Source organism: Podarcis gaigeae (genome assembly GCF_964106915.1).
Source record: "Podarcis gaigeae genome assembly, chromosome: 13".
NCBI classification, from domain to species: domain Eukaryota; kingdom Metazoa; phylum Chordata; class Lepidosauria; order Squamata; family Lacertidae; genus Podarcis; species Podarcis gaigeae.
This window is the reverse complement of record NC_139689.1, coordinates 37,337,303-37,357,125: the sequence shown is the minus strand read 5'-3', so window position 1 is coordinate 37,357,125 and position 19,823 is coordinate 37,337,303. Positions and strand designations below refer to the sequence as shown.

Here is a 19,823-nt window from a genome sequence, read left to right as displayed (position 1 = left end):
AATCCAATACTCCACACCAGAGGCTGGCAACCTAAGGCCCATGGGCTGGGGTTGCTTAACCGGCCCATAAGCCGCCCCCAAACGCAGCCACCCGCTCGGTGAGTCCCCACACGCTGTGCTAAACCAGCGCCAGCATGGGGACGCTCTTCCACAGCTCCAGAAATCGCTCCTGCGCATGCCCAGATGTCGGAAATCACTTCTGCGCAGGCACAATTTCCGGTGTCTGGGCATGCACAGAAGTGATTTCTGGTGCCACAGACGTGATTTCCAGCGTCTGGGCATGCACAGAAGTGATTTCTGGTGCCACAGATGTGATTTCCAGCATCTGGGCATGCGCAGAAGTGATTTCTGGTGCCACAGACATGCACAGACGTGATTTCCAGCGTCTGGGCATGCACAGAAGCGATTTCTGGCGCCACGGCATGTGCAGGATCTCCACGGCAGTGATCCGACCCATGCCCAGTAAGCCTTGCCAACCCCTGCTCCACACCATGCCAGCTTCTTTCAAGAGCTTAACTCTTCTGGAAATTCGCAAAGTGGTTCTTTGCTTATTGCAAGCTGACCCATTTTATCAAGACTGGAGCCCCCTTGCCGACAAGTAAGAAAGATAAATTTTGGAAGAGTTGGGCTCAATCAAGTGAGGGAGAGGAAGCGACAAATGCATGTCTGCGATGTAGTGTGCCCTGCGTAAAAGAAAGCAGGAACATACCCGGATTTGCACAATTTCCTTTGTGCTTTTGAAGGAAGGGATGGAAATTCTTTTTTTATTATTATTATTAAACGTTTTATTTAGACGTACTTACAAACAAGCAAACAAACAAAACAATAAGATATACACACTTAACCACAAAATAAGAAGAAAAAGTAAGGACAAAAGGAACATAAAATACCACACCCGTGTGACTTCCCTCCACCAGCTCTCGTCACCTTTAAATCATTTAAATTCTTATTTACATTGCGTATCAGTTATCACCGTAATTACTTCTTTTATGGTACTATTTTAATATAACATCAGGTCATCCTTACATGACCTTACATGATGGAAGTTCTTTAGGTGAGAAGGAGGTGGGGCTTGTCACTCTGATTAGTTGGGCAGGAACAACATTAGTCGGATTTTTAGACATTGACAGACGAAGCTTGGACAGACCTATAACTTCCTACTGGGGCACCAAAACATGCACAACCCCCCGTGTGCAAGCGCCGCCATGTTCTCTTCCATTAGTTGTGGAATGCATGCACAAAGGGGAATTCCTTGCAAACGCTGATCGTTGCCCATTGTAGATGTGAATGGGATACTCCTGCATGCATGGAACTCTCTGTCCATGTTGGTCCTCTGTGTGACATAGGTATATGTATTTGACCTGCTCTTGTGGAATTTCCATGGAGGGTACAGGTGGCGCTGTGGGTTAAACCACAGAGCGTAGGGCTTGCCGATCAGAAGGTCGGCGGTTCGAATCCCCACGACGGGGTGAGCTCCCGTTGCTCGGTCCCTGCTCCTGCCAACCTAGCAGTTTGAAAGCACGTCAAAGTGCAAGTAGATAAATAGGTACCGCTCCGGCGGGAAGGTAAGCAGTGTTTCCATGCGCTGCTCTGGTTCGCCAGAAGCGGCTTAGTCATGCTGGCCACATGTACGCTGGCTCCCTCGGTCAATAAAGCGAGATGAGCGCCACAACCCCAGAGTCGTCAGCAATTTGACCGCTTGTCTTGCTTTTCTCCTGCCTTTCCCTCATGTTTCTGTGCCTCCTCCTCCTCCTCCTTCCAGCCTCGGAACCCAACCTAAAAGTGCGCTCACGGTTAAAACAGAAGGTTGCAGAGAGGCGGAGCAGCCCCCTGCTGCGGAGGAAAGATGGGACCGTCATCAGCACCTTCAAAAAGCGAGCAATTGAAATTACAGGTGAGCCCAGCCAGGGCGGGGTGAGTGGGAGGGACTATCTTTGGCTAGTGACATTTGCATGGGAGAATAGCTGGGCATGGGAAAGATGAAGTATTCATCACACCCTCTGGTCCCCTCCATCCAGTTCCCCACCCTCAAATACCTTGGCAAACATGGATTTGGGTTTTGTGAGGTAACTTTTAGTTGGGTCTCCAGAAGATCCCATAGTGTTCCTTCAAAATGTGGAATCTTCTGCATTCATTCATCTCCACTTCACTTCCTTCCTAGAGGTGTAGAAGGCATATTCCTTTTGGCATGAAGGGGGGCGCAACGGCTAATTCCTAGCTTCAAATGCGTATTTGACTCCCATTTGTTTATTTTGAGCTTTCTAGGTTGGGCCAGTAAATCAAGGAGGGAGGGAAGAGAGGAGGTTAAAGTAACACCCTCAAAAGCTTCACACGGGCTCAGATGGGGGCTGCATGCCACAAAGTGGGAGGGAGGGGTTGAGATAGCAGACTGGAAGTGACAAAGTTGGGATTCAAGGAGGAATGCGGCAAATTAGTTTAAATAATGACTTAGAAACAGCAAACTGTGAATTCCCACTTTAAGAACAAACTGCAGGGTGTCTCAGGCTTGCACACCCACCCACCCTACTTCTCTTCTCATCCTGTGAGGAGGAGAAGGTTATGGTTTTAACTATCCACATTTCCCCTTTGATGTCAGCACTGAAAACCATGGTTTGTTTAAACTATTGATTGAGAGCAAGTTAAGTTCTGAAACATCGGTTTGATCTTGGCCTGCTGCCAGTAACTATTTTAAACAAGCCACAGTTCCCAGAGCTCAGGCGTCAATAGGAAACTGTGGTCAGTTTAAATGTTAAGCTTTAATATATTTCTCAGAGGAGGAAAGGAGAGCTGAACATTACATTCTGATTCAAACTTTATATTTCGAGTCAAATCTTGTTCTTTCCTTCTCTAGTATGACCCTGTAACTATCGAGGCAAGCATCCATTTAAAGATTTATAAAATTCATAGTGATGTTAGGGGTTGAGGAAAGCCAAGAGCAGGTTATGAAAGTGAAGGTTTATTTAAATAAAGAATGCATCCAAGTTTTCCCCCCTATCCCCTTCAGATGTGCCGCTGATAAATTAAGATATTAATCCAGAAGGTCGTAATCTGTGTGCTAGCTATTTTGTTTGTGCAAGTGGGGGTTAGGGACAAGAGGGTTATAATCCAGAAGCATCTGCTGCTTCTGAAGGAATTTTTATTTTTGTTGGCAAAGGGGACAGTGGCAGGCTGGCAATCCACTATTACATAAGCACATGAGCTTTTGAAGGGCTGAGATTGATTATTCAAAACTAGACCTCTTTTTGGAAATAACAAAATACCTTTAGCTGATTTAGAAAGGTGAATGTAAAATTGCAAAGATAGCAGAGCAGGGCAGAGGGGGAGAAAAGAATTCTAAATTTTCTTTACTCTCCAAAATGTGGGCCTCCCCAGCAATTTGAGCTTTGGAAGAAATTTGGGGGATTTTTTGCTGGCTTTTGTGTGAAGGGAACCACCACGTCTGGCATATGTGAAGCCCTTTTCCAGTTTCTGAATCATGGAAGACTAAACATCTGTGGTTCAGATAGGACAAGCAGATTTCAAAGTGCGATCCAGGAAACTCTGCAGTGCATCAGGGATTCCTTTTTCTTTTTCCTTTGGCTGTACACCACCTTCATATCTGGTAGGGTGTATTTAAAAACTGGAAATGTTGTCGTAGACGAACTTTCCTGGAAGACCCGATAGGTTGCTATGCTAGTGATCTCCCCCTGCTGCTAAACAGGCATAAGGTGTCAAAGGATGGGCCAAAGATGATTGGGGCAGGAGGGCCAAATGAATGGGAAGGTGATTCAAAAACTACTTTCATTACTGACACTGAATTTTCAGATAGTTCTCTTCGACCATGAGGACTTGAAACTTGTTTATGTTTTGAAATTAAAGCTGAAATGCTCAGCAGCCTGAATCTTAGCACAAGGGACTGACATAGTGGTGATCTCCCCCCCCCCCTCATTCTTTGCAGTGTCTTCAATGTGCAACAGTGCCCCTGGATCTGGACCCAGCTCCCCGAACAGCTCCAACAGCGCCATCACAGAAAACGGGCTTACTGGCTCAGTGCCCAATATTCATACTGAGGTAAGAAGGCTGGTGGAGCAGCGGCTGCAAAGCTTATGAACTGGTCTGGTATCATTTCTGCAAACACCATATAGGTTTCCCTCTCTTTATCTATGAACGTAGATTTTTCTCCCGCCATTACATTTTCAGCCTGTTTTCTTTGCTATTCTGAACCCACACATGAAGCTTGCTGGGTGATTTTTGTGCTTGCCACTCTCTCATCCTAATCTTCCTCCCAGGGTTGTTGCGAGCATAAAAATGGGACAAATGTCCCTGGTGTGCTTCTTGGAGGAAGGGTGGGAAAGCAATGCACAGTGGTACCTTGGTTCTCAAACTTAATCTGTTCCGGGAGTCTGCTCGGCTCCTGAAACCGTTCGAAAATCAAGGCGCGACTTCCGATTGGCTGCAGGAGCTTCCTGCACTCAAGCGGAAGCCGCGTCGGACATTCGGCTTTCGAAAAACGTTTGCAAACCAGAACACTTAATTCCGGGTTTGCGGTGTTCAGGAGCCGATTTGTTCTGTGACTAACCCGTTCGGGAACCAAGGTTCCACTGTAATAAGGGGGAAAAGGAGGGTGGGTGGGCCATAGCTCAGTGGTAGGGCATCTGATTTGGGTCTCAAAGTCCCAGGTTCAATAACCCACATCTCCAAATAGGGCTTGGAAAGTTTACTGACTGAGGAAGTATAACCAGATAGATGGATCCTTTTGGTCATATGTGGTGGACTTGTAAGAAAGTGAGGGCATTTTGGGAGATGACATATAATGAGATAAAAAAGATGTTTAAAAATACTATACCCCTCAAAAAACCCTGAAACCTTTCTTATATGGGTTATAGGGACAGAAGCCCCCCAAAATATGTTTAAGTCGTTTATGTATGTTACAACTACAGCTAGGATTCTCTACGCACAAAAATGGAAAGAAGCAGAAATACCGTACTTTTCCGTGTATAAGACTAGAGTCTTTTTTTTTTTACTAAAAAAAAAGTTTAAAAAGGGGGTGTAGTCTCCCCCCATTTTCTTAATTTAGAGTCCGCAAAAATAAGGGGCGTTTTATGCACGGGGGCATGTTATACACGGAAAAATACGGTACCCACTAAAGAAGAATGGATAAGCAAGGTGATGGATTATGTAGAACTGGCAAAGTTAACCGCGGGAATAAGAGAACCGAATGACAAAGGACTACAACTCCCACCATGCTTAGCTGGCAAGACCAGTACTCAAGAATGATGGGAACTGTAGTCCAAAAACAGCTGGAGATCCAAGTTTGGGAAACCCTGCCCTAATCCATCCCCAAAAAAACCCTCTCTGGATACTTTGTCCAGATCTTATTCTTCCACCAATCTCCCTCCCAGCATGGTTCAGAATGGAGAGACCAGTTGGGCTCATGCCCGGTTTGGGCTAGGAATTCTGTGCCAGAGATTTGTAGTAGTGACGATGGTGGTGATGGATTAAAGAAAGGGAGGGCAACTTCAAGCCCGCAAGCCTAATTAGACCCGTCAGGCCTCTCCCTTTTGGCCTTGCCGCGTCCACCTGCCCTACATCAGATGTCATGTTTTGAAAGGGGCTTCTGAAGATGCAGCCCACCTGTCAAACTTGGCCTGTTCAGGGCAGAGGGAGAGGAAGCAATTTGGCTCACCGGCCAGAAACAGTTCCCCACCCCTGTATTAAAGGCTAGACATGTGGTTGTTGTTGGGTTTGTTTTTTTTAAAAAAGCTGAACACCACCAGCTCCTTACACACACACACACACACACACACACACACACACACACACCTGAAATTCTCAGGAAGCTGAATTACATGTGAAATACTCTCTGTGTGTGGTTTATACGCTTCTGTGGGATCACAGCAAATACGTAGCTTTGAAATACGTAACCACAATGCGTTTTGCGGTTACACGAGTGATAGAAGTGGTATATTTGTGCATCCTTCCTCCACCAACCCACATTTCTCCCCCAGCCTGCTAAGAGCTGGGTAAAATAATTCACTAGTTGCATTTTCAAAGGCAGGACCCCCTACCCTGCTTGACTCGGTGCAAAAGGAATTGATGGGATAGCTGCTGCGTGTCTTCTAAGAAAGTGGGACAGCAACAGTTTAATCTGGATGGAAAGGAGTTTGCCATTGATATGTGCAATTGTGCACTGCTGAAGCTGACCAAACTGCCTATGTGTGTGCAACAGTTAGCGATTGCTGCCAGTGTGTGTGTTCTTTTGTGTGCACATACATTCCTGTGGGAGGTGCACACAATTGTCTTTGCATGGATGATTGCTTTTGTGTGTGTGTCAGTGCATCAATGAGCTTTGCAAGTGGATGGGAGCAGAGCACCGGTAGAAACCAGAAACGGCTCCCAGTCACTTTTGCTAGTTACTATGGAGTGACTCATAAATGGAGAAGGATTCTTCGGTGAATTATGTCTTACTTTCAGTTTATTTTTAGGTGCGTTTGTGAAAATGCCATTTTCTCTCTCTCTCTCTCTCTCTCTCTCTCTCTCAAGTTAATACGGTGCTGAATAAAACAAAACACTAGTTCCTTTAGAAGAAAAGAGCCACAGGCAAACTCAGACAGTCACTACTCTGTGACAGAGGCTCAGTTCAGAAACCTCACTAAACCATGATTTGCGCCAATTCTAGAATACAAAAACTATGCTTTGAACTTCCAAACATGCATTAGAAATTGCCCCCCCCCCTTCACAGCACTCAGCTTCAAATGTTCACTTGTGTCTTTGTCTTTGTGATGCAGCAGACTCTGTAACTATAGTTTGTCGATTTGGACAGCACACCAAACCATAACTTGCACGAACCATAAAAAGATGGTTTTATATAGTTCAACTGCGTCAGACCAACACGGCTACCTACCTGAATCTTGCACAAACCAGGACTTGCAAGCCCACTTCAGACGGTCGGTTAGTGGCTCTTGGTTTGTCATCAGTTGCATGTCATGTATTATCAGTTCAGCCAAAACCATAGTTAGCTTTCCTTTAACAATGGTTTGGCACGATGTTTGAGGTGAGCCGCTAACACACAGAAGATCGTGAACACCTTTTTTTGTTGTTTAGTCATGTCCAACTTTTCGTGACCCCATGGACCAGAGCACGCCAGGCACTCCTGTCTACTTCCTCCCGCAGTTTGGTCAAACTCATGCTGGTAGCTTTGAGAATACTGTCCAACCATCTCGTCCTCTGTCGTCCTCTTCTACTTGTGCCCTCACTCTTTCCAAACATTAGGGTCTTTTCCAGGGAGTCTTCTCTTCTCATGAGGTGGCCAAAGTATTGGAGCCTCAGCTTCACGATCTGTCCTTCCAGTGAGCACTCAGGGCTGATTTCCTTCAGAATGGATAGGTTTGATCTTCTTGCAATCCATGGGACTCTCAAGAGTCTCCTCCAGCACCATAATTCAAAAGCATCAATTCTTTGGCGATCAGCCTTCTTTATGGTCCAGCTCTCACTTCCATACTTCACTACTGGGAAAACCATAGCTTATTGAGTGTAGCACCTTAACAGCATCATCTTTTAAAATTTTAAATAGTTCAGTTGGAATATCATCACTTCCACTGGCCTTGTTATTAGCAGTGCTTTCTAAGACCCATTTGACTTCACTCTCCAGGATGTCTGGGTTAAGGTCAGCAACCACACTACCTGGGGTGTAAGGGACCTCCATATCTTTCTGGTATAATTCCTCTGTGTATTCTTGCCACTTCTTCTTGATGTCTTCTGCATTTGTTAGGTCCTTTCCACTTTTGTCCTTTATTATGGTAATCTTTGTACGAAATGTTCCTTTCATATCTCCAATTTTCTTGAACACATCTCTGGTTTTTCCCATTCTGTTGTTTTCTTCTATTTCTTTGCATTGCTCGTTTAAGAAGGCCCTCTTTTCTCTCCTTGCTATTTTTGGAAATCTGCATACAGTTTCCTGTATCTTTCACTATCTCCCTTGCATTTTGCCTTCCTCCCCCCCCCCCCAAACCCTATTTCAAAGTTCTCACTTATCATTTGCAGGCTCTTACTGAGGATTTAAGGGACATGGGTGGTGCTGTGGGTTAAACCACAGAGGGTGGGTTAAACCACAGAGCCTAGGACTTGCCGATCAGAAGGTTGGCGGTTCGAATCCTCGCGATGGGTGAGCTCCCGTTGCTCGGTCCCTGCTCCTGCCAACTTAGCAGTTCGAAAGCACGTCAAAGTGCAAGTAGATAAATAGGTACTGCCCCGGCGGGAAGGTAAACGGTGTTTTCGTGCGCTGCTCTGGTTCGCCAGAAGCGGCTTAGTCATGCTGGCCACATGACCCGGAAGCTGTATGCCAGCTCCCTTGGCCAATAAAGCGAGATGAGCGCCGCAACCCCAGAGTCAGTCACGACTGGACCTAATGGTCAGGGGTCCCTTTACCTTTACTGAGGATTTAAAGGACTTGGGGGGCTGGGGAACCTATGACCCTAGATGTTGCTGGCCTACAACTCGCATCATCCCTGGCCATTGGCAGTGCTAGCTGGGGCTATTGGGATTTGGATTGCAGCAGCAGCACCTGAAGGGCCACACATTCCTTACCCCTGATTTAGACTATTCCTTGTTGTTTTATTTATTGTTTTATTTATTGTTTCATTTGAGTTAATGCGTGCACGAGCCATGGTCACACATACTTCTGTTTAGCACTAGAGAGGTGTTAAGGTGAGGATGCATTCAGAACATAAGAAGACCCAACTAGTCCAGCATTCTGTTCTCACCGCAGCCAACCAGATGCACGACAACACTCTCCCGGCTTGTGCTTCTCAAAGGAGCAAGTGTTTCCGCTCATGAACAAACTTTGTGCCACCATAGAGAGAAGCTACTTCCTCTCTGGAAAGAAAAGCAGAGGAAGAGAACCCTGGAATCCCCTCACGTGACTTCTCTAGGAGAGTGATGATCCTTGTGCATGGGAGAAAGAACTTGGGCATCTCTCTCTCTCTCTCTCTCTCTCTCTCTCTCTCTCTCATGCACAGTGGAATTCTTTCTTCCCATCTTGACATCTGCCAAGCTAAGCTGCAGATCAGAAGGGTATGTAATTACCTCCCATATGGCAGGTCCACCCTCCCCTCCCCCAGTCACTTAAAGACTTAGCTGGACTACTTAAGGAGGACGCCCCTTTGTTATAAGAAGAAGCGCCATCTGCTGGTCTTTGTGCACTTGTCCTAAGGAACATCTTCAGCTCCCTCTTCTGATCCTGAGATGCAGTGCTGACATCGTCAGTGGAAGGGCACCCTTGAAATTTTCACCAGGAACTTTTATTTCTTCCAATTCCAACATTATAGAATGATAGAATTCTAGAGTTGGAAGGGACTCAGGGGGTCATCTGGTCCAGTTTGCCTGAGTCCCATGTCATAGACCTACCTTTTGGACACCACAGTTCTCTGATGAAATCCAACATTTAAATACCATCTTACAGTGGTACCTCGGGTTAAGTACTTAATTCGTTCCGGAGGTCCATTCTTAACCTGAAACTGTTCTTAACCTGAGATACCACTTTAGCTAATGGGGCCTCCCGCTGCCGCCGCATGATTTCTGTTCTCATCCTGAAGCAAAGTTCTTAACCCGAGGTACTATTTCTGGGTTAGTGGAGTCTGTAACCTGAAGCGTATGTAACCCGAGGTACCACTGTATACAGAGAGGGGGGAAAGTATTTGATCCCCTTCTAAATTTGCCTAGTTTGTCCTCTGACGAAGAAATGACCCATCCATAATTTTAATGGTAGGCTTATTGTAGCTGTGAGAGACAGAATAACAACAGCAAAAACCCCAGAAACTCAGAAGACAAAAGTCAGAGATTGATGTGCGTTATAATGAGTGAAATAAGTATTTGATCTCCTATCAAGCAGCCAGGTGTCAGACTACCTGTTATCTTCACTCTATTTAACGAGCTGAGATTAGAAGCACCTGCTCTTAAGGGAGAGGTTTTACCTGCAATCCCAGCTCATTACATTACCTGTACAAAAGACACCTGTCGACAGAAGCAATCAATCCAGCAGATTCCAAAGTAGCCACCATGACCAAGATCAAAGAGCTGTCCAAGGATGTCAGGGTCAAGATTGTAGACCAGCACAAGGCTGGACTGGGCTACAGGAATCCCTCTAGGATGGACTGGGGTGGTTCATGATTTAGCCGCAGTGATCGTATTTCAGTAATTGATTGAGACTCAGAATTAGCCCCTTGATTACTGTGGATTTGTCCAGGGAATTCACATTATTCATTTCATTTATACAGTGCCATCCCTGTGCACTGCACCTTACGGAGTCTCGTAACAACTAATAACTTTGTTAGTCATTATGGCCATTTTTCTCACAACGGGGTACCTGCTGTCTTTTGTAGAATAGGTTCATTCATATTTTGTACAGTAATTGGTTACCACTTAGATATTTTTCAGTTCTTCAGCAAATGGGGCTCAAGGGTTAGAAATATCAAGTCTAGCCGAGAATAAACCTTTGTATTTGCAAGCTGAATATTCTTTCCCCCTTAGCTTTCCATTTAACACAGCAGCGTGTCACTAGCCATTTTTTTATACCATTGCTCCAGTAATCTACAGCCCTTAAACCGCCTCTCTGACAAGTTCCAGAGAGAGCGCTATTCCAGAGAAAGCCATCCTATTGGGACTTTTTTCTTGTATGTATGTCAAGCTCTGCTAACAGTTCCAGCTCCTTTTCTTATGATAAATCTGTTATGACTTTGCTCCAACCAAATTACTAGAACTCAAACACCAAGAACACTTGAGGAGCTCTATTACTATCAAGCTCTGAGCAATATCAGGAGTCCTACACAACTTTTAGAAGACACCTGAAGGCAGCCCTGTAACTGGAAGTTTTTAATGTTTGATGTTTTATTGTGTTCTTATATTTGTTGGAAGCAGCTCAGAATGGCTGGGGCAACCCAGTCAGATGGGCGGGGTACAATTATTATAATTATTATTACTATGCACTTATAAAGCATCCAAAATTTATTAAGCACCATGTGGAGATTTCATGTTGTGCACATTGAGCTTGGACATTCAATGCATATTTCTCATTGCAAAGAATGTGAAAAGTTTGTCTTAAGTCTCATAGATTTCAATGGGACCTTTGTAACTAACTTGATTCAAATGCTGCTGAACTTGGAAAATTTCTGGGCAGTGCCTTCTTCCTATTTTATGTCACCTTCACCTTGTGCTAGAATGCCGCTGCGCGCCTTCAGGGGAACACCTGCATGTCTTTTGCTTTGTTATATCTACAAACATTGTCAGAGCTGCATAACGTCAAAGCTTGTTGCTGTTTGCATAGTTAAAAAGGGTCACTTGCTATGAAAATTAATAAATAAAAGGATTCAGATGAGACATTAAAAATGGCAACCGTGTGAGTCCATTTGAGACCCCTGAGGGTGTTCCTTGACTGACCATAGATCACTACATTTAAAAGTTCAGCCGTGAAGTGAGTTGGAATTTGTTAGCAGACGTAACAACCTTTTTGTGACTTTATTTTTTTGAAATGTACGTTCTTATTCCAATTGCATTTTTTTTTAATAAACACCTTTGGGTGAAGGATGGGCTGTGTACGCAAATACTGGGTGGATAAATAGATAAATGGACTTAATTGGGAGTGGTTGTCTGAACACAGATTGCAAATTTATTTTCTTTTCCCACCTCCACAACCATGCAGACTGCATGCAAATTGCCTTTTGCTGATGTAAAAGTGGGGGGCCTGCCTTCTTTGATTGACTCATGAATTCATCCATGTTTTTGCACAACATTGGGCTGGGTACCTGCTGGTAATTTTTGTGGTGTCCTTGCCTCTTGGACACACTATGTAGATACATGCAGTCTTTTAATGTGCCGCAGAAGTCTTTGTTGGCATATACATTTCAAAACCAATTGAAAAAACAAGCCAGCCTCCTGGCATATGTCCCAGATGTCTCTTGCCATGCTAGCTAGGCGATCAAACCACTAGAGGTGGGAGAACATGGCTGTGTTTCCCCCTTCTCTCATATTTTGTTGCAGTTTCTTACCCTTCTGTCTCTTCTTATATCCTCCCTTCCCTGCAATTATATACAGCAGATGCTGCCCCAACACCGAGCTGTCACCATGGATGGGTCAGCTAGCCAGCTCAGCTTGTACACTTCCCCGTCTCTGCCCAACATCTCCTTAGGACTACAGGCTACCGTCACGGTGACAAATTCACACCTCAGCGTGAGTACATGCTATCCATAAAACGTAACAGAAATCATACAGTGGGTGCTCTGGCTCAGACACCACCACCACACCTGGCCACCGATGCCCAGGCGCCAACAGCCCATCTAGCACAGCATTTTGTCCTGCAAGAGTGGTGAGCCGTGTTACTGCAGGGAAAGTAACTAACTAAGAACAATTGTAATAACTCAAGGCTCTGCTTAGGACCCAGAGGCTGAAAATCAGAAATACGCAGGTACCGAAGTAGTTATTTTGGTTAATTAATTAAATAGCATTTCCGTAGCGCTTGATTGTTAAGAAGCAGCGGCAGCTATTTAGCACTTTGCACCAGTGTACAATCAAACCTTAAAATGATTGGTAGAGAAACAGTTCAAAACAGTTATCTAAAAGCATCCAGAAGATGATTAAAATCAACAGTAGCTCAAAAGAGGAAAATTGCAAGTCACTTCCACATATCCTGATATGCTTAGCCTAAACAAAAGTGTTTTAAGCAGGTGCCAAAATGAACATACGTCAACTAGGCACCAGTTCCACACTAATTTTAGCTGTAGGATTTATATACCACCTTTCTGCCAAAGAAACCCAATGTCATTGACAGCTTTTAAATATTTAAACTGTGTTTCCCAAACCTGGTTCTCTCTCCATCTGTTTTTGAACTACAATTCCCATCGTCCTTGACCACTGGTCTTGCTAGCTAGGGATTATGGGAGTTGTAGTCTGGAGACCCAAGTCTTGGGAACAGTCGTTCCTTGGAAGTCAAATGGAATCTGTTCAGAAACCAAAGCGTGGCTTCTAATTGGCTGCAGGAAGCTCCTGCAGCCAATTGGGAGCTGTGGAAGCCATGTCGGACGTCCAAGTACCAAGGCGTTTGGGATCCACGCTGCAATTGTATTAAAACAACTACATTATATAAAATGTAGAATGACAAGAGTCTTCTCAGGCTGACAGGAAGCTATTGTCACTTCCCCCTTCCCTCAAGTCACATAGAACTCCAGGGAAGATGTGGAAAGAACTGCATTAACATCTCTATCAGGCTGCTGAGAGTTCTTTATGTATTGCTTCATGACCCAAGACTGTCTGCTGAAGCCTCACTTTGTTGGCCAGTGGTTTCCTAAACTTGGGTCTCTCACCAGCTGTTTTCAGACTACAACTCCCATCATCCCTAGCTAGCAAAACCAGCAGTCATGGATGATGGGAATCGTAGTCCGAAAACAGCTGGAGCAGAGGTTCTCAACCTGTGGTTCCCCAGATGTTGTTGGGCTACAACTCCCATCATCCCCGAGCTCTGGCCTTGCTAGCTAGGGGTGATGGGAGTTGTAGTTCAACAACATCTGGGGACCCACAGGTTGAGAAAGGCTGAGCTGGAAAGAGACCCACATTTGGCAAAGCCTGGAGCCAGGCTAGGGGGTGGAAGCGGGGAGAAACGCAGAGGTTAAGGAACGCCGAGGAAAGAAACCGTGAGACTTAAGAAGCTGGGAAGGCGAGCAGCAATAGCGGAGCTGGAGTGGGAGAAGAGAAAGCAGGGCTTTAGGAGTGGGCTCAAGTTCTGGGGTTAAGTGGGGACATGGTAGAGCAGGTAGGGACCTCTGGGGAACTGGCTATCCTATAGAAGGGGAAGGTGCCAGCACAAAGAAAAGCAGGCAGGGTGTGGATTTCACGTCTTAACTTCTTCTAAATCAGATGTTCCCACCAGCCCCAGCATTTCCCAGTCACGCTGAGCTGCAGTGCAAAACATATGGAGGGTGCCAATTTGGGGAAAGCCGGCTCTGAATATTTCTAGTCGCCAGTGCCGCCGTTGCGGAGTTATGAGTAAAGGACAGGCGTCACTCCTCTCTCCTCAGTCGCCTCATCGTGCACATGCCAGGCTGAGACACATTTAGGACAAGAGTGACTCCCTCAGGCTCTAGAATAGAGTTAGCGCCATTTAGCAGTAAGAGCCTCACAGTTACGGAGTAGACCTATTCACACAGGCATTTGCTCTCAGGCGCAACGGTGCATAGTTGTGGCGTCAGCGCTACATCTCTCGGGATTTGTATGTGAAGCATTTGATCTTCCAATCCTGCCTTCTTCCCTTCTTTCAAGTCCTGGAGATACTTCTTACAAGCAAATCTGTGGGCAAACTTTCTATCATACCCTGACCGGGGTGGGGGCGAGGGGTGGGAGGAGGGTAAGCAGGCAGCACTGACAGAGACCAAATAAAAAGGCTTCAGGGGTCATTTATGTTACATGTACAGCTGCAATTGAAATTATTCGACCCCCCCATTGCAAATCAGGCTTGTTATTATCAAAATGTGCAAACTTTCAGCTGTTTGCCATGAGTAAATCAAACGAGAGCGTTTGAAACAGATGTTTCAAGTGGTTTCTTGCAGCTTATACTTGCTCCACCTTATTCTTGCTAAACAACTCTGACAATCCAACATGTTGCTATGCAATACCGCCTTGATATTTTATATGAGATGGTGATATACATATGCTTACAAACATAAATAAAAAAATAAGATGTTAAAACCCTCTGGCTCTTGCTCCAGTCCTACCTTAATTTCTTCCCTCCCTATCAGACACCCCACAAATTGCAGAGGCCCCAGTGCTTGATGATTCCACCCTAATGAGTATTTAAAATGTCCTTTTCGTGGGTTCTTCTGCTTTGTGTTATTCTTTTTTCTTCTTTTTTTTTACAAGCTTCAGTCTCCAGGTTTTATTTTCTCCTAAACCAACTGGTTCCCAGCTGTAACCTATTTATTGCTTTCCTCTGATGACAAGCACCAAACTTGGCTCAGGCCTAGGCACGCAGGACTCGTGCCCAGTCTACAGCTTGGCTATTTTCAGCCTGAGGAGTTGGAAATAGCTGAGTGGCAGACTTCGCATTCTGCTGGGCTCTGCTGCGATTTGTTTTCCTCAACCCTGAGTAGGAAAGAGCTTACAGTTGTGCATGTGTGTGCTGTGAGCACCCATGTTTTGATTTTGTTGGGTGCTGCTCCCCTAACACAGCGCCAGGCAGTGAGGAACGGCCTCTCCTTCCTCTAATTCTCAGCGGGACTTTAAAAATGGGTGTGAATTTTGTCTAACCTGTCTGTCTCTCCACTAAAGTGGAATCTTAACTGAATTTGAGTGCCTTTGTTTGGGATGGAGGTATTCTGTGAGAAGGGGAAGTTGTAACATAATACCTGGTGAATTTATGAGTGTCTTTACAGTAGTTGGCCTGTATTATTTACTTGTTATTGGTGGGGTTTTTCAGATTATTTGGGTCTGAATATATTTTGATATGCTTGTATCCTATAGTGTATGTGTGTGTACAAATACATACACACACACAGAGAGAAACATATACAGTGGTACATCGGTTGTCGAACGTCTCTGTTGTCGAACATTTCGGAACCTGAACGCCGAAAACCCGGAAGTAAACGCTTCTGTTTTCGAACGCACCTCAGAAGTCGAACGGCTTCTGCTGCATGTTTTTCAGTTTTCTCAGTTGCATTTGCAGCCGGCCCTTTGCGCCTCGGTTTTTGAACATTTCGGAACTTGAACGGTCTTCCGGAAAGGGTTGCGTTTGAGAACCGAGGTACCACCGTATAGGAAAAAATGAGAGCAATTTGGAGGATATTTGTTGGATGCCTTAGTGCAGACTTTTCATGTTGGCGACCCACTTTTTGGACATGCATTATTTCACGACACAGTAATTCGGTTTTACTGGCAAACCAGAGGTTAAACCAGGCTTTCTCAACCTTGGCCCTCCAGATGTTTTGAGACTACAATTCCCATCATCCCTGACCACTGGTCCTGCTAGGTCGGGATCATGGGAGTTGTAGGCCAAAAACATCTGGAGGGCCGACGTTGAGGAAGCCTGGGTTTTAAACTAATCCCTTTTCAGCCCCAGGAAGAGTGTTTGCGCGACACACCTACAAACTTCAGCGGACACACTAATGTGTTGCGGCACACAGATTGCAAAGCTCTGTCTTAGTGCAATATATAATCGCCACCATTCTAAATCCTGTTGTTGCTGCTGCTGCTGCTATAGCTACTTCTTACTACTGCTACTACTATAGAGCCATCTCTCAAGCTGTGGCTCCTGCAAGCCCGCTCCATGGCTACTCCTCTCCTTCTGTTGATTTTGGAAAGGGGAATCACAGAAAGGGTTTGCGTGTGGTGTTTGTGTGCAGAGGCCAAAGCATACCATTTCAGGATCAGCCTAGAACTTAGGGAGAATCTGGGTATAATCCAAAATCAATATATGAGGCAAGGTTAATGGAGTGGGCCAAAAAACAATCAAAACAAAACAAAACAAAACATACACTTCCAACCATTGCATGCGCAGTGAAAGAAATACCGTAAGTTTGCCTTTGTAAACTCTGGACGCAGTAGAAACCAGGTTAATGTTTTGTCACTGTTTTAACATTCAAAATGCTGGTGGTGGATAGTGGATCTCAGGGAGGTGACTGACCACTGCCGCACTCTTGTCTATGATTATAGCAAACGCCCTTGGCTTCCTCCCAGGGTGGATCTGATTTAAATCAAATCAATTTAAATCATGATTTAAATCACTACTCAGTAAGACTTGATTTAATTTTTTTTTTAACAGAAGGACTCATTCTTGCTGGTATAATCTTAATATTTACAACCAGATGAAGGTTTCATTTTGGGGATGATGATAACAACAACAACAACAACAATAATAATGTAGTTTTTACAGTTATATTAAAAATTACTGATTTGGTTATACTGTTAGAAATACATAGATAATTATGAAATTATTGTGAGGTTTCACAAGTTAACTGTTCATATTCGGACAACTTTTCTGCTGTACTTTATTGGAAGGAGAAAAATAATCATTTCCTTAATAACAATTTAAACATTTTATTTAACTAAAACAATAACATAATAGCATATGTATCCACGTTTGTTAACTGAGGTGGTTAAACATTTTTTTTAAAAAACCAACAACTTAGACTGAGTGTTAGCAGACATGAAAAACTTTAAACAAATCCTTATTTTCTGCTGAATAGCCTTTGGACTCTAATGTAACTTAAATAGAAAACTATCTTTAGAAATATTTATCCTCCAAAAGCATTTCATTTTAAAAATCCGATTTAAATTTTAAAAATCCAATTTAAAAATCCGATTTAAATTTTAAAAATCCAATTTTAAATTTTAAAAATCTGTTGTTGTTGTTTTAAAAAATCATTGATTTTTATCCACCCTGCTTCCTCCATTAGGCCTCCCCGAACCTTTCCACGCACCAGGAAGCCGAGCGCCAGGCCATCCAGTCGTTGCGCCAGGGCGGGGCCTTGACCAGCAAGTTCTTGAGCATGTCGTCTATCCCCAGCTGCCTTCTGGGGGTGGCCCTCGAGGGCGAGACGAACAACCACGGCCATGCTTCCTTGCTCCAGCACGTCCTCCTCCTGGAACAGGCTCGGCAGCAAAACACACTAATTGCTGGTGAGTGCGGGGGGTGATACCGGCAACATATTGGTGCAATACACAGACGAGCTTGTACAGGGTGGAATGTAGCATTTATCCACTGTTGTTGGCAGTAACCAGCTGGGATGTGGGGTGGCAGGAGGGTTGCTTTGCAGCGGAAGTCAGTGACATCATCAGAGGAGGCAGCTGACATCATCAGAGGAGGCAGCTGAGTACAATATTCTTCGTCTGGTAGAAGGTGGCACCTTTCTAATTGCTGTTTCCATGTGACCTGACACACACACACACACACACACCACAGGTAAATAGCGGGAATTGTTGCGAGGAATAGGGAAGTTCAAGCTCACAAATCAATTTGTGTGCTTGCGCTGCTGCAGAAACTGCGGCAAGAGCAGTCCACACCCACAAATGGAAAGACTGGCTTATGAAGATGATGGAATATTCTGAGATGGCTAGACTTTACTGTGAGAATTAAGAGAACAAAATGAGAGGGGGAAAAAAGATTTCTCTGAAGAATGGAAATATTTTGTGGGGTAGTTGAAAAAAATATCACGGTTACGTTGAAACGTTGCGGGCTTGGCGGTACAGCAACAGATGAGAACTTGTTGTTTAACTGTTAAGAATTAACGTATATAATGGATGAAATAGCGCAGCAGTTTTGTAAGGGTATAAAAGAACACCGTGAGCGGCAAGTCAATGGATAGGAGAGATTCATTCTGATTGTATGTAAATCCAAGCCAAATAACTTTATTATGCTAGCCGTTGGCCATGACAGATTTGAATGATAAATAAATACAAGCAAAAGGGGTGCCACATCACAAATAAGAGTGTCTATTTAGATCTCTGCGTCTCCCTCACAGTTCTCTGCTATATTGTCCAGGGTCTTCTTTTTCATCTTTTTGGCCGCCAAAGCGAAAAGGGCAACTTTACGAGTCACGGACGCGTTTTCATCGCTAAAAATGCCCTAGGGCCTTCACTGCCAGGGAGAGAATTTTAGATGAATTTGTAAAATTTAATTTAAAATAGTATTTATATATTTAAAAAAAAAAACGCTGCCAGAAACCACCTATATGAATGAAAACAAACCCTGAGGACTAGCGACTTGGCTTGTGGCTTTTCGTTTTGAAGCGGACTGCAGTGGCGTATTGTCGAAAGTGCCTTAACGATCGCCTCCCTCTCTCACACCCCCCCTTACAGTTCCTCTGCACGGCCAGTCTCCTCTGGTGACGGGGGAGCGCGTCCCCTCTACCCTGCGGACGGTAAGCAAGCTGCCTCGGCACCGGCCGCTGAGCCGCACCCAGTCGTCGCCGTTGCCGCAGAGCCCTCAAGCGCTGCAGCACTTGGTTGTGCAGCAACAGCATCAGCAGTTCCTAGAGAAGCAGAAGCAGCAGCAGATCCAACTGGGAAAGGTGGGTAGAGAAGGAGACGACAGCTCACTTATCACAGTTGCACGTCAGATGGCCCTGAATGATGATGATGATGATGATTATTATTATTATTATTATTTTATTATTTATATGCCTCCCATCTGACTGGGTCACCCCAGCCACTCCAGGCAGCTTCCAACATGATAAAACGTCAAACATAAAATACTTGGAAAGCGAGTGAGGCCCCAACTAAAAGAAGATCGGCAGCTTAAGTTTGACAGAATATGCGCAGCTTGCAGATTTAACATATAGAATAAGAGAGCAAGAAAGGCATATGTTTAAAGAAGACTGGAAAATGTTTATCGCGTATATGGGAAATAATTGTTTACAGCAGAAAACGCTGGCAGCTTTAAGATAAGTTCAGCAGTGTAGATAATCTTTGACAGATGTAATAATGGAAAACCAATTAGAATAGTTTTTGTAAAATATGTATGCAGGCGTATGAGATAGGCAAAACGAACCGTGGAAAGAGAAGAAGGAAAGTCGTTGATATTTTAAGTATGTAAAATGTTTATTTGAAATTGTAAAACAGAAAATTTAATTCAAAAAAATTACACATAAAAAGACTTCCCATTGCAGGGCTGCCTTCAGATGTGTTCTAAAAGTTCTGTAGTTCTTTATCTCCTTGACATCTGATGGGAGAGCGTTCCACAGGGCAGGCGCCACTACTGAGAAGGCCCTCTGCCTGGTTCCCTGTAACCTTGCTTCTCACAGTGAGGGAACCGCCAGAAAGCCCTCAGAGCTGGACCTTGGTGTCCAGACTGAATGATGGTGAATATA

The 19,823-nt window shown here is 44.5% G+C and overlaps 1 protein-coding gene across 9 annotated transcripts in view; it reads left to right on the top strand.

Annotated features, from left to right (window-relative positions):
• Window positions 1-19,823, top strand: part of HDAC5 (histone deacetylase 5) — a 121,204-nt gene that overhangs the window by 67,713 nt on the left and 33,668 nt on the right. For 3 of the 9 annotated variants that reach the window (XM_083709116.1, XM_083709119.1, XM_083709114.1), the window contains 5 exons: window positions 1,763-1,894; window positions 3,938-4,050; window positions 12,067-12,201; window positions 17,412-17,634; window positions 18,814-19,025. In XM_083709116.1, the coding sequence (XP_083565242.1) occupies window positions 1,763-1,894; window positions 3,938-4,050; window positions 12,067-12,201; window positions 17,412-17,634; window positions 18,814-19,025 (815 nt within the window). The remainder of the gene's footprint in view (window positions 1-1,762; window positions 1,895-3,937; window positions 4,051-12,066; window positions 12,202-17,411; window positions 17,635-18,813; window positions 19,026-19,823) is intronic. The other 6 variants (XM_083709117.1, XM_083709120.1, XM_083709115.1 and 3 more) reach the window with 2 other exon arrangements.